Source organism: Candoia aspera, chromosome 1 (genome assembly GCF_035149785.1).
Source record: "Candoia aspera isolate rCanAsp1 chromosome 1, rCanAsp1.hap2, whole genome shotgun sequence".
NCBI lineage: Eukaryota > Metazoa > Chordata > Lepidosauria > Squamata > Boidae > Candoia > Candoia aspera.
The window spans coordinates 13,878,768-13,892,844 of record NC_086153.1 but is presented as its reverse complement, the minus strand read 5'-3'; the positions used below and the strand labels follow the sequence as shown (position 1 = coordinate 13,892,844).

The following is a 14,077-nucleotide window of genomic DNA, read 5'->3' as shown; positions in this document are numbered from 1 at the left end:
GGTGGAGGAAGGAGAGATAGCAAGCACCATTTTAAACTGAATAACTACTGTTAAATGTAAGATTTGTATTTGATGTATAAATGCAGAAAAATGTACAAATTTGGTTGTGAACCTCAGAGAGTGGCACCTTTCCATTCACATTCTGGAAACCGTGGAATCATTGAGTGATTTAACACAATAATATGAGTGCTTTTTCTTCTACTATTACAACTATGATATTTCGCAGTCTCACAAGATAATTACATCTCAAGAGTTTTTGAACTCATGTTGCAAGATTTTAACATTTATTTATTTATTTATTTATTTATTTACTTACTTACTATTTATTTAAACTTGGGATCTGTGGACACTATTCTCCTGACTCCTGGGTCAGTTTGTGGAATGAAGCTTTAAAGGACTCTTTGCTGGGACATCTATGTCCTGGAAAGTAATGGGTGAATTAGTGGGAATAGTAGCATACTTGGGCCTTTCAACATGTACGTTGTGTGATTTCTAGTGAAAATGCTAAAATACTTGGTTCCATGTCACTTTTTCATCCAGATTTATAGATTACCAAACAAGCAGGTTGTGAAAGGCACGTGTCTTTATCTGCAGGATGTAAAGACTTTTATATTTATGAGGTGTTTTCATTTGGTTTCTAATCTGTTTAAAAAAGAGCTGTTTGTAGCACGGAAATCTCCATAGAAATTTAATGAGGGCCAACAGTTGGGAAATATGTGGCTGAAAGGACTGAAATTTACTCTATGTTATAATTTTAAAAGAGAATTTTTATAAAATGATGTACCGTTGGTATATGTCACCAGAGAAATTGTCTAGAATGTATAAAGACACTTCAAATTTATGTTGGAAATGTGAACAACAAGAAGGGACATTTTATCACGTTTTGTGGGCATGTAAAAAAGCTAGAAAAATGTGGATTCAAATACGCAGATTCAGAGGATTTTAAAGATTAATATGCAATTGAGACCAGAGGTTTTTCTTTTGGGATTGATGGGCAAACAGTTGGAAAAACTATTTTGTATATGATAACTATAGCAAGATTATTGTATGCACAAAGATGGAAAGATTCAGAATTACCCATAATGGAGGAATGGTTGGTGAAGATGATGGAAGTTGCTGAGATGGCTAAATTTAATTCTTTGATCAGAGAAAAGACAATATCTATTGCTGACTGGAAACCCCTTATGGACTTCTTGCATAAAACAGAAAAAAAAATCTTATGATTTATGGTTTTGATGATTATAGAAAGAAGAGAGTTATATCGTAGAGTAAGAGGTAAATTTATAATTGTACTTATAACTGCTGTAAAGAAGATCGGAAGCTACTTCTTTGTATCTTTTTTCTTTCTTTTCTATTTTTCTTTTATTTCTTTTCCCTTTCTTGCACATTTAGCTTTCTCTTTGATTTCTTTCTGTTTTTTCTTACTTTATATTAGTTTGTATTAGTTTTTATCTTCCTTTAAAAAATCTTTAATAAAAATTATATATATATACTGTGTGTGTGTATACACAGTATATACAGTGCATGATAGATAGACAGACAGACAGACAGACAGACAGAAAAAGAAAGTTGATCAGGACCAAGAAGCCTTGGGGTTCTATGCATGAAAAAAAGGCAAGAAAAATAGAGATTATGGCTTTATACAAATCTTAGGAAATGTTGCAATAAAGATCTGTCATACAGTCAGAAGAAAAATTGGGAGTTACTGAAGTATTTCATCATGTCACAAAGGCAGGGACTGCAGTAGCTGAGACAGGAAGTAATTAAGGCATGAGTCAAAGATTTCAATATAGGCTGACTTGTCATGAGAAAGACTCCTGGTAGGATTCCCAGCTAGTGACAGATGTTTGTGCAGAAAGCTGGACAGACCAGATCAAATGATAAACCAAGTAAATTTCAAAAAGGGCTTGCTTCTTTGAGAACTTAATTTTATTGAGGGTGTTCTATTTCCAAGCTTTAAAGTTCCAGGGGAGATCCAACTGGGGATTGATGTATTTTGGAACGTCTGCTTACAAAAAGAGCATAATGGGAATGAATAAATTCCTAACTCTAAGAAACATTTGTCTCTTCATTGCTAAGGATCAAATAAGCAAGGTGTCATCCAGGACTGGTAGCTAACCTATGGTTGGTTGTTATGGAATGAGCCAATCCTCCACTGTTTATATACTCTTAATTCAGTTTCTAGCCGGGGACAAATAATTCAACCCAGTCTCAAGCAGGAGTTTATAAGTGAAGTGTTTTTGTTTGCTTTTTTTTTTTTTTGCTGTGTACAGCTTACTTACATAAATATGTATTTTCTGTTTGGATGTTGGTCAATCTCTTCAGGTCTCTAAAGGTAGATGAAGGGGCGTGTCACTTAGATGCTTGAACCTGTGGCGCTTGGCAACCAATCGCCGGACCAAAGGAATCTCGTACCTTGAAGTGCAAAGATGCTGAAGCCAAGTGGACTTAAAATTCCTGGGAGGACTGGGAAGCATGCCAGCCCGGTGGGACGTCCTGGTGGGACAGCAGCAACTACATCCACAACCATCAATGCCACAAAGGAAGGTGAGCAGTAATGTATGGTCAAGAAAACCGAAGCTCTCTGGACTTGCTCAAAGTTTTCAGTGGACTAGGATAATAAGGCATGAAAAAGAAATCTGGTCTTTATAGTCCCATTATTAATTTCAAAAAAATGGAACTTGACAGCCCTCCTCTCCCACTTCCAAGAAAAGACTCTCTGGTCTATTGTATTGTGGTAGTTTTTGTCAGTTTGGGGGGTTGACCTGTTTATGACATAATTTCCCAGGCCTTTCTTTTTTCTTTTAGTTTTTTTTAATCATGGCTATTAATTCTGAGGTCAATTTATAGTGTTAGTAGTGTTGCTTTGTATTTTTTTCTTCTGTGTATTACTTTGATAGAAAAAAATGAGAAGTTTTTTTTTTTTTAGAAAAAAAGACTTCCATGGCTTTGGGGTGAATGTTTTATAGCATCTCGAGGAGATAACCAATGACTCTGGGAGAAGACTTGTAGATGACAAATGGCTGCATGGCTCCCCTCCCCCAAAATACATGGCCTGGGAGATGGGAAGCCCCGAAAGAACAAAGGGCATTTCGCTGGGGAAGGACAAGCATCATCTCATGTTATGAAAGAGAATTAATAGTATATTTCATTTTGAATACTCCTATCAAATAATTACAGGACTCTAAATAAGTTGGACTGATTTTGACAGAATTAATTTTCGAAGATGCATGCCTAGGATCACAGCTTTCTGTTAGTTTCTGTTTTGGGATTTTTTTATAACGTTAAAAATGCTTTTTCCTCAGGTAATGCAGGAATATAGCAAATGGGTAGAGATGTTTGTCTAGGATAGGTGCCAGTGCCACTGTTACCCATTCCTTCCACGCCCACCTGTGAGCCTCTCACTTGCTATCAAAATTCTGCCATCTTGCAGCCATACAGAAGCCACCCAGAGTTGCTTAGATGAGATGGGTGGCCATCAATAAATATTTGTGGGTCACTTTTAGGGCAAATATAAACCTAGAGCAAGGAGTTTCACTGCCTGTTTGTTAGGATGTTGAGTACAACTATTTCCTGATCAAAATGCCTTCCCTGGTACAAGGAAAACCAGGGATTTGGAAGTATCTTATAAGAAGGTTTGAAGTGTCTCTTATAGAATCGCTTTACGGAGACAAGCAGCTTTTCTCTTTCTAAACCACCTTCCCCACCCCCCAAAAAAACCCCTTTGCAGTGGCCAAAATTACCCTGCATAGCTAATCTTCCCTTGCCCAGGAGGTAGCTTCTAATTTTTGCAAGTTTGACATTTTTAAATGCACAGTTGGAGAGAGGAAATGTGCTGGAACAGCCGTGTTTTTTTTTCTCAGACTTCCTCACAGGGGCTTCATTTCCGTGGAATGACAAGCCAAGAGATATCCCTTAACTGTGAACATCATGAGGCAACCTGAAGGCCAAAGGCAACCCCAAAAGCCTTAAGAACCTCACAGACCTCAATAAGTGATTGATTGATTGATTGATTGATTGATTGATTGATTGATTGATGTGCCATTAAGTCAGTGTCTTAGCAACTACATAAATAGATTTTCTCCAAGAGGATCAGTGCTTAGCCTGGTTCCCAGGTCTTCCAGCATTGCACCCATTGCCCCTGTAATTGAGTCCATCCACCTTGGTGCTGGTCGTCCTCTTCTTCTCCTTCATTCCACCTTTCCCAGCATCAGAATCTTCTCCAGAGAGCTAGGTCTTCACATCATGTGTCCGAAATAGGATAATTTGAGCCTGGTTAGATTTTTTTGATCAAGGAGTCGTTACCTAATTATAATTCCTGGATGAGAGAAGGGGAGAAAATGTCATATCCCTTGATGTAGCTAATTTGCTTCACCATAAGCGGTGGGGAGGGGGGTTAGTCTGTGGCCACATATGGCCGTAGCAGCTGCCTGTGCAGTCTGCAGTACAGGACAATTGCCCCCCAGGGAGATGTTTGATGGACTGGCAGGGAGTAACATTGTATGAGGGAAGGGGTTTCCCCAGTGGGATCATCTCCTTTTCCCTAGCAATCTTAATTTTTTTGGTCCCTTCAAGTCAGTCTTGACTCCTGGCAACTGCTGTGTGAGTCCCTGCAGTTTTCTTGGCGAGATTTTCAGAATTGGTTTGCCCTTGCCTTCTTCCTAAGGTTGAGAGAGAGGGACTGGCCCAAGGTCACCCAGCTGGCTTGATGCCTAAGGCAGGACTAAAACTCACATCTCCTGGTTTCTAGCTTGATGCCATTAACCACTACACTAAACTGGTTCTCAGCAATCTACTACCCTACTAGATAACTGGTTCTCATGTTGATGGAACCAGTTGAAGCTTCTCCTACTACAGAGGTGAGTACCTGAGCACTGCCTTGGTCTTCTAGTACCCCCCCCTTTTTTTTGTTGCCTCTCATAGAGATCTCTAAATTTTTTCCAGGAAACTATGGCGAGTAGTTTCATTAAGCCTTCCTTAGACTTTAAAGGTGAAGTAATGACTCTTTACGCTAATCTCCTGCTGATTTACGCTAATCTCCTGCTGATTAGATTCATACCACAAAGTCACGCTGTGAAATTCTTTATAAATATACAAAATAAATATTTGTGGAGTGTTTTTTTAAGGTGCATGAGGGCCCCTAGGTGGACAATCCAACTGCCCATCTTTTCCAGCAGAGGGAAATTCGCTGGCGATTATAGCCTCCTTCTGTTGGTTCTGGAGATGAGGGTCACTCTGTAAAATTGGGTATTTTAAAATGCAACAACATGAACAGGAATTTGCATGTTCTGAAGCAATGTTTCATCTAGGTTGTAGGAGAGAGAGAGAGAGAGAAAGGGGGGATTACTGTATATATTTTTCTCATTAAATGTAGACCTTTTTTTACATACTGGGATTTTTGAATTAAGGAGAGCTTTCTTTCCACCCACCCAGCCCCAGAATTGCCTTCCAGTAGACGCTCGGTACAATGGAAACTGTTGATTCTCAGAGTGTGAACTGATTCATGAACAATTCATTCCTTTATTGAGTATAACGTACAGTGGCTCTTTACAGTATCTGGTGTTTTTAAAAAAGAAATACTGATTTTTATTGGCTACTTTGCCTTGGTCTAAATGGGTGCCTGCCAGCTGTTGGTTCCTCTCTAGTTTGTTTTGCGTCCCCAGATCATCAGCCAATCTGCTGGGTATTTTTGCAGCTCTTTTTATTCTTTCCAGCCCAACTGAATGTTGGAAAGAAATGTAAAAGGTCTTGGGTCTCTTTGCTTCTCCATTAGCAGGATAACTGTCTAAAAACTGAACAGAATGGGAACACGTTTTATGAAGAGGAGAAGCCAGCAAGATTGAGTACAAAAATGGGCTGCACCTGGCTGGGGGGCTGCAGGGGGGAAACCCTGAAAAAGTCTTCCCAATGCCTCTTAATGGGACTCTGTGGGACTTCACAGCTTAGTTAGGCTCCTTTGCCAGCTGCTTGAAAGGACACTGAGCAGAGTCCAGTCAGTAACCAGAATAACCTCATTAGAATCTTCTGGATGATTCCTGCAATATATATTTGGCATAAGACTGAGTCATAGCCCAAGTTGTAGATTCATGTAGATTTTGGTCTGGTTGTATCTGTCCATGTTCTTTGTTTAATAAAAAATCTTTTAGCAAGAGGGAGAGGAGCCGTGGATTTGCCACAGACTCAGAGACAGGGCCATGTATTGAATTATACCATAGTGCAGGGTTTCTCACCCAGGGTTCTGTGGCACCCTGCGGTTCTGTGAGAGGTCACTAGGGGTTCCTTGGGAGATCTCGATTTATTTAAAAAATTATTTCAAATTCGGGCAACTTCACATTAAAGAGCTAAGTTTCATTCTTTATTTTCAGTTTAAGAACATTGTGAATACACATATACAGGCCTACCCATGAAACGAATATAATAATTTTGTAACTTCTGGCCTATATTTGGGCCTGAATGTGCAGGGGTTCCCCAAGGCCTGAAAAATATTTCAAGGGTTCCTCCAGGGTCAGAAAGTTGAGAAAAGCCGCCATAATGTGTTTAACCAGGTTAGTTTACTAAGCTTTAGTTAGCTGAATTCACACAACATGTGCACAGTCTGAGACTCTAGGGCTGCCTATGCCCCCCAAAGCCTTTTGGACTCTGGGAAACTCCAAACTTTATTTCCAACCTGTAATTTCTGAGATTACAGCAGAGAACTATTAAACATGAATAGAAAATAATCATATATACTATATTTAATTTTAATTAAGTAAGAATGTAAATAAAGTTAAATCAAATTTAGCTTTTCTTAGCCTTCCCCATGACTTTTCAGAGTATGACCTCAAACACTCCGCTCAAAGATCAAGTGGGCCTCTCCGTCCAGAAAGCATTGCATGCAATGCCATAAACCATAGTTTATGAACTATGGTGGCTGGATTCAAACAACACGCTAACCCAAAACCAAACAAATCATGTTGTAGCTTAGTGTGAGTTCAGTCCCGCAGTAATGATGATGAAATGGACTAGTCTGTATCTTGAGACAAAAATAGGAAGAAGCCAGGTGTCAGTTTCAATCTCTAGGGCTCAGCAGTGTTCACACCATTCATTGCCTTAGCTTAGATAGTGAGTGGTAAAAGTTGGGAAACGCTGGGAAACACCAGTATTGGAAAGGTCTAAAAGAGGATATGGCGAGCGTTGGTTTGGGTTGAGGAAGGTTCCATAGATTCCCTGGTCTTAGCCATGTCTCTTGATGCATAGAGTATTAAGGCCCACTCAAAGTGGTCTGAATATCCAATCTCAGGATTGCTTGATTTAGTGCAGTGCTTCTCAACCTTGACTGCTTTAAGCTGTGTGGACTTCAACACCCAGAATTCCCTAGCCAGCCATGCTGGCTGGGGAATTCTGGGAGTTGAAGTCCACACAGCTTAAAGCAGCCAAGGTGAAAAACACTGGTTTAGTGTATAAAACAAAGGGAAAATGTAGTGGCAGCATTTGGTCCAATGGTTTGCTAAGCTGTTAATTTGCTCTGTCTTCCCAGAGTTACTGCCAATAACTGACTCTAGAAACCATGGACTTGACACAAAGCACTTTGGCGCTTGTTGAATTAGTAATTATGTGCCGTCAAAGTGGTGTCAACTCTTAGTGACCTCATTGAAAACGTTTCCAGGATGATCTCTCCCCAGCCTGTTCCTTCAGTTCTCCCGTTGCCACTGCAACTGAGTCCATCCATCTCAGCTCAACATCCTCTTGTCTTTCCTTCCACCCTTCTCCCCCCACCCCCACAAGAGAGCTAGGTTTTCACATAATGTGTCCAAAATACGTTAATTTGACCCTGGTCATTTGTGCTTCAAGTAAGAACTCTGGATTGATTTGTTCAATAATCTATTTGTTGTCTTCTTGACTATCCATGGTATTCTCGGGAATCTTCTCCAACACCAACGTTCAAAAACGTCGATAATCTTTCTATCCTGCTTGTTCAGAGTCCAATTTTTATTTCTGTAAAGGGCCACAGGGAAAACCATTGCCTGCATGATCCTGATCTTTGTAGGTATAGACGCTGTCTGTTCTGTCCTGATAGCTTCTATCTTCCCCCCTTGCCCCTCCCCATAAACATATGCTAACTTTGTCCAGGTATATTGGTGGGGGGCATTATGTAGGTTTGTAATCCCATAAACCTGCATGGTCTCATGGTGGAGAAAGCAGCTCTAAGTTCAACATTGCCCTCCAACCCCACAAAAGATTACAAATAGGTACAACTCATGCTATCGTTGGTAGTACCTGCAGTAGAAGATCTTGACAGTTTACTGTGCTCCGTAGCCAAACACTCAACATCTGAAGAATGCAGCTGTAAGCTGGGAGGCTGGTCCCACAGAGAGAGCTTAATGGATGGGCAAAGACATTTCAAAGCATGCATTTTATTCTTCAGGGTGACTGGGTGAGCTTTCAGTTGATAGACTATGCCCTCCTTTATCTCCACCCCTCCTTTGTATTTGCGGTTTCCTTCTAGCTCATTAATGTACTTCTGTTTAATAACCCTCTGGTTATCCTTGTCGCAAAGCTGCCTGCTGTGAGGCAGGAGCTGATAATGTACCTGCTGGCTAGACGTTTCCTCAGCTTCTTACATGCATGTGCCTGCACACATGCATTTCTACTTGGCTTGTGGGTGTTTAATTTTAAAAAGTAGTCCACCAGAAAAAGAGATACTGGTTCTATTACTAAGTAGCCCTTTAGTGGACGTTTTGGATTCCTGACGCTCTTCTTTGAACATGTAAAGTCGTTTAATACTAAATTGCAGCATCAGTCTTATGTGTTGTTGTTGTTAGTTGCCATTGAGTCGTTTACAACTCATGGCAACCCTATGTGTAACAGAACGAAATGCTGTTCGGTCTTGCGCCATATGCCTGACTGTTCCAGTGTTTGCATCCAGTGTTGCAGTAATTGTATCTATCCATTGCATTGAAGGTCTTCCTCTTTTCCGCTGGCCCTTGACTTTACCAAACATGATGTCCTTTTCAAGTGATCAGTCTTTCCCGAAAGGTTTTGCCCTGAAAGGGGCATGGTGGCTCAGTGGTTAAGATGCCAGGCTTGTCAACTGGAAGGTTGCAAATTCGGCGGTTCGAGACCCAAGCGCCCAGTTCATGATTTTATGCCCTCCCATCTCTCTTCCTCTTGCCTACCTCTGCTGTAAGCTAAAAAGCACCAAATGTTGTGGCCATAATCTTTCCTTGGAGGATAGCTGCACCAACCCCATACTAATTTTGATTTTTATTAAGGACATTTTAGATGCAATCAATTATAGCAACCCAAGAAGGTACATTGTAATATAGCTTAGGTTATTTGTCCGTCTGGCCAAATGCAATGCCAATTTGCAAGGGCTCTTCTAGCTGCTGCTTCTAGCTAGATTCCCAATCAACCTTCAATCTCCCTACAAGATGTTGGGCCAGTCTCTCTTCTCTCTTTCTCTCTCACTCCTAGCTTTGCCTAACTCATAGGATTGTTTTGAAAGTACAGTGTAATGGGCAACCAGTTATGCTGCTTTATGCTGTCTGGAGAAATGACTTCATCATCACCATCATCACCATCATGATTATCATTAATACTGGAGATCAGATGTCCAACCCTCTTACCAACCTTCCTCAACCTGGTGTCCTCAGATGTGGTGGGATTACAACTCTGAGCATTCAGAGATAATCTGGAAAGCTCTACTATTTGCAGAATGGGTGTCTATAAATGAAGTGGAGTTCCATCCTCAGAGGGCTCACACACCCTTTGGTTTTCCATGAGCCCCGTCTGGAAATGTTTGAGGAAAAAAACCTTAATGTTTGTTGTGCTTCTCTCCATGTGTGTTTTTCCCCTCCTTTTACCAGATAACCATGGAAACAGGGCAGCATTCTTACATTTCTGCTCCTCCTGACAGCTGGCTGTCTTGGCACAGGCCTGTAACTAGATTAAGTATCAAATTCTGCAACCAGTGGGAAACTGAAGAGTGAACAGTCAAACTGCATTCAGGCTGCCGTAGCCTCTCATCTTTTCAGATTGCAAAGTGTTTTCTGACCACATGCTGCCAGCTGCAAACTGAAACTTAAAGGGGCAGCTGTGCTTTTAAATCACTTCTCTGATACTTGATGAACTGAAACTTCATTAAAGACAGTTGGTACCAATTGGAGCGTAACACACTTTGCTGTTACTCTCCAGACACCTTTGTTGGCAGATTTTAGATAAGGGACATGTCAGACTCCTTTAAGCTCCTTTGCAGAATTGGAGAAAACTATATGGGTTTGCTGGAAGTTAGCAATGAAGCACAAAGTTCCTTCAATGTTCAGAAGACTCTGAAATGAACAGTCTTCTTTTCTGAAAACAGGACTGTCTGTGCAGATTCTGTGAACCTGCTCAGAGATCAAATGCACACAATTCAGCATCTGGATGCTAAGACCCAAATGTTATTCTGAACTTCCAGTTCATCTAAAGGAGCTTCCCTTAGCAGATGATAGAACAGGGGTGGGTCTATTCAGACATTGCTAAGCTAATTTCCAAAAGGTCCAACCAATTTGACCAGGGATCTGTTAGAATATAAGAGGAGCTGTACTTACGAAACTGTAGACTTATCTAGTCTAGCAATCTTTTTCTCAGATGGCCAACCAGATGCTTCAAGCTGTGCTTAATTTCTCCAGAGGGTCCATTGAAGCAAAGTAATTAAACTAATTGACTTATGATAACGTGTTTATCCACTTCAGTAAAGGGACCTTCTTGTTCATTCTCCTACATGGGATCCCCAACAATTCTTCCAGCATCTGGCCATGAAATTACCAGCAGGGATTAGTGTATATAAGCAAAGATCTTTTTGCAATTAGCCTTTAGTTCTTGGGAAGAATTATTTGTTTCCCTTCTGCTGCTTGTATTAGAGAAAATCCAGGTATGTTCAAAGTCCAGGGTCTTGCCTGGGTGAAGACTTTGTTTGCTGTTCTGACAGACTTTCTTTCTCCATTCTTTGATTCTTCTTACAGGATCACCTCTCCACAAACAGGGTTCCACATCTTCCACAGGTGCCTCTGAGAAGCTGACAGGGTCAAAAATTGCTGAGGTGGGCGATGATTTCCTGGGGGACTTCGTGATGGGTGAACGTGTTTGGGTGAACGGAGTGAAGCCAGGCATAATCCAGTATTTGGGAGAGACCCAGTTTGCCCCTGGACAGTGGGCAGGAGTTGTTCTAGATGACCCAGTTGGGAAGAATGATGGTTCTGTAGGCGGAGTGCGTTACTTTGAATGCCAGCCACTCCAGGGGATCTTCACAAGGCCTTCCAAGTTGACCCGCCAACCCACAACGGAGGGTTCAGGAAGTGATGCCCATTCTGTGGAGTCTCTGACAGCTCAGAACTTGTCCTTGCACTCTGGGACCTCCACCCCACCTCTCTCCACTCGCGTCATTCCTCTGCGGGAGAGCATCCTCAACAACACCATGAAGACTGGAAATGAATCTGGATCCAACCTCTCAGACAGCGGATCGGTGAAAAAGGGGGACAAAGACTTCAGACTTGGGGATCGTGTCCTTGTGAGTTCCTTATAGTGTTCGTTGAATGAGTGATATTTTGGGAAGTTCTGAGGGCTTAATTTTTTAAATGGGAAAAATTATTCAGGATTTTTTGTCTGTCATTCCCATTTTGCTTTGAAAATTCACTGATGGCAATAGGAGAAAGAAAGGCAAAACCCCTCACCCTTGAAAAGACAGTTGGGTATGTTAAAAATAGTATGAATAGTGATCCAACGTGTATAAAGAAGGGATTTACTTCAGGGGCATAAAAATGAACTCTGTTCCATTCTCCCCCAAATAATTACTTGTGAATTGGTGGTGAGATATGCTGTCTTACATTCACTGAGAATATTTATTTATTTGATTGATTGATTGATTGATTTCTATAGCTGCCCATCTCACAAGTGACTCTGAGCGGCTTACACTATGCTGTTGAAAGTTATTTCTTTCTTTCTTTAAAATGTGTCTGTGCTGCTTCCCATTAAAAAAAAAACCTCAAAACATTTTATGATAAAATAGTAAGGTGAAACAGAATGTGATAAATATGAGCATTAAAACACTGGGTAAAATATACAGAATGATAACAAATAGTATGGAGGGAGGTACAAATATTTTTGGAAATTCATTAGCGGTCCATCCTTGCGACTTCTGTAGAGAATTTTAACCCTTTTCGATAATACCTAAGTGGGGGGTGGGTTCCTCTCTGTTTTGCCCTTTGGTCTTCCCTTCCCTGTGCAGCTGCCCCTGCCTGTCATCCCATTTTAATCCTTTTTTTTTTATGGCTGAGCTGCAAGAAGGGAGGAGAGAACACGTGCATCTGTGTGCTTGTAAATCTCTGTGTGTGAGAAAGGATGCTTTGTATACAGAGATGGAAATCAGTGGAATTTATTAGGAGCATACTGTATTGCATTGATCAGGTCCTCTTGTTAATTAGTTCATATATTTATTTCTTTGGGATATGTCAGGGGTCTTAGCTCATTGACCCCTGCATGAAGTTTCAGATTGTTCATCTACCCCCATAGTTAGTGCTATGAACAACAACAACAAGAACAATAATAATAACATCAACCTTGGATAGACCCATCGACTCTTGGGGGTCAGTATTGACTTCTTTGGGGAACCCTGGGTTATGTGAACACAACCATTGTGTTTTATTAACTTGAGTTTAGTGTGTGAATTGATCCTATTTGCCATTGGCCATGCTGACAGAGGTTGAAGTCCAAAACACACACAAACCATCAGGTTTCTCTTCTGCTTAGTTCAAGTCCAGTTTTAATGTTTGTTTGTTTTTTAATGTAAGGGTTCCCATCAACAGTGATCACCCCAGCAGCAGATTGAGCAACAGGTGCGCTGATCTTTGTCTTCATCACTATTGTATAGTGAGATCTGTATTTTGCTTTAAATCAAGGATGGCAACCAATGAGCCATGATCAAGAGAACATTCTCAGGTGGGCAGATCCAAACTTTTTACCTTGACAGAAGAAACTTGGAGTGTTTTTAAACAGGCCACCTATTTTGCCCCTTGTCTCCCCCAACCTGCTCAAACACTAGACTGAAAATGTTGCCTCTCCCACTGCAGTGATGCCATGGCAGCAACATTCGTGCCCCTGAGAGTCCTTGGAGGCCACCTCCCATCCACTAAAAGTTTGCCCTGCTGATATAAATGAGAAGGAGGCTTTCTAAGTGAGGATCTGTATCTGTAAGTTAGGGTATGCAAATGTTATTCATATGCACATTTGGATATTTTTGGCAGTGACTCCCTAACTTTCTGGATGCTTTTTGATGATAGATAGGACCTCTGCCATCAGGTCCAACCATGAGCAAGATTCTGTGTCTTACTTCAGCCAGGAAGAACCTCAGGGAGGCCAATGAACTATGCAGGAAGACTTGCCCATTTGGTGGAGAAGTGGTACTCAGAAACATTACCACAGACCAGTGAGGATGGTTTTTAGTTGTTTACGGGCAAGATCTCAGGTTTAGCACCAAAACCTATGAAAAAGATCTTAAGGAGCAAAGTTGGAAAGGGTAACGCTAGGTGAGCTGAAGGTGCCAGGTATCTTTGCGTGTTTACGGAGTAGGCTCTTGCGAGGCATGACTCCGCTATCTCTTTCAATGGCATGTCCCAAACTCACCACAGCATTTTCTCCAGCCATGAGAGAGAAAAATCCACTTTTTGATCTATGAAATTGGAAGCTGGGTTGCGTAGCTCGGAGGGCCATGCCTGGACAATCAAAAGAGGCCCAAATGATACTGCAGAGAAGATGACCCCGGCTGCTTGTTTAAGCAGCCGCCTTCATGCTGATTAGGACGAGTCTGGCAGACCTCTGTGCCGGTCATTGTTCTTCCTGCAGGGGAAAAAACAGTTGTTCCTTTGACAATGGAGCAATACTGGGGTGTTTGAGCTGTAGAGCTCAGCAAATTTCTGTCTGATGCTGGGTGTGCTTTTGGCTCATTCAGTAGCAGAATAAATCAGGCAGAGACGAACTTGATTGTAATAAGTCCATGTTTATATATTATTATTATTATTATTATTATTATTATTATTATTATTATTATTATTATTATTATTAT

At 41.1% G+C, this 14,077-nt stretch overlaps 1 protein-coding gene across 2 annotated transcripts in view; it reads left to right on the top strand.

Moving 5' to 3' along the window:
* Positions 1-14,077, top strand: part of CLIP2 (CAP-Gly domain containing linker protein 2) — an 83,668-nt gene that overhangs the window by 24,024 nt on the left and 45,567 nt on the right. For both annotated transcript variants that reach the window (XM_063297617.1, XM_063297608.1), the window contains exons 2-3: positions 2,326-2,547; positions 10,983-11,527. In XM_063297617.1, the coding sequence (XP_063153687.1) occupies positions 2,430-2,547; positions 10,983-11,527 (663 nt within the window). In that variant the 5' untranslated portion in view covers positions 2,326-2,429. The remainder of the gene's footprint in view (positions 1-2,325; positions 2,548-10,982; positions 11,528-14,077) is intronic.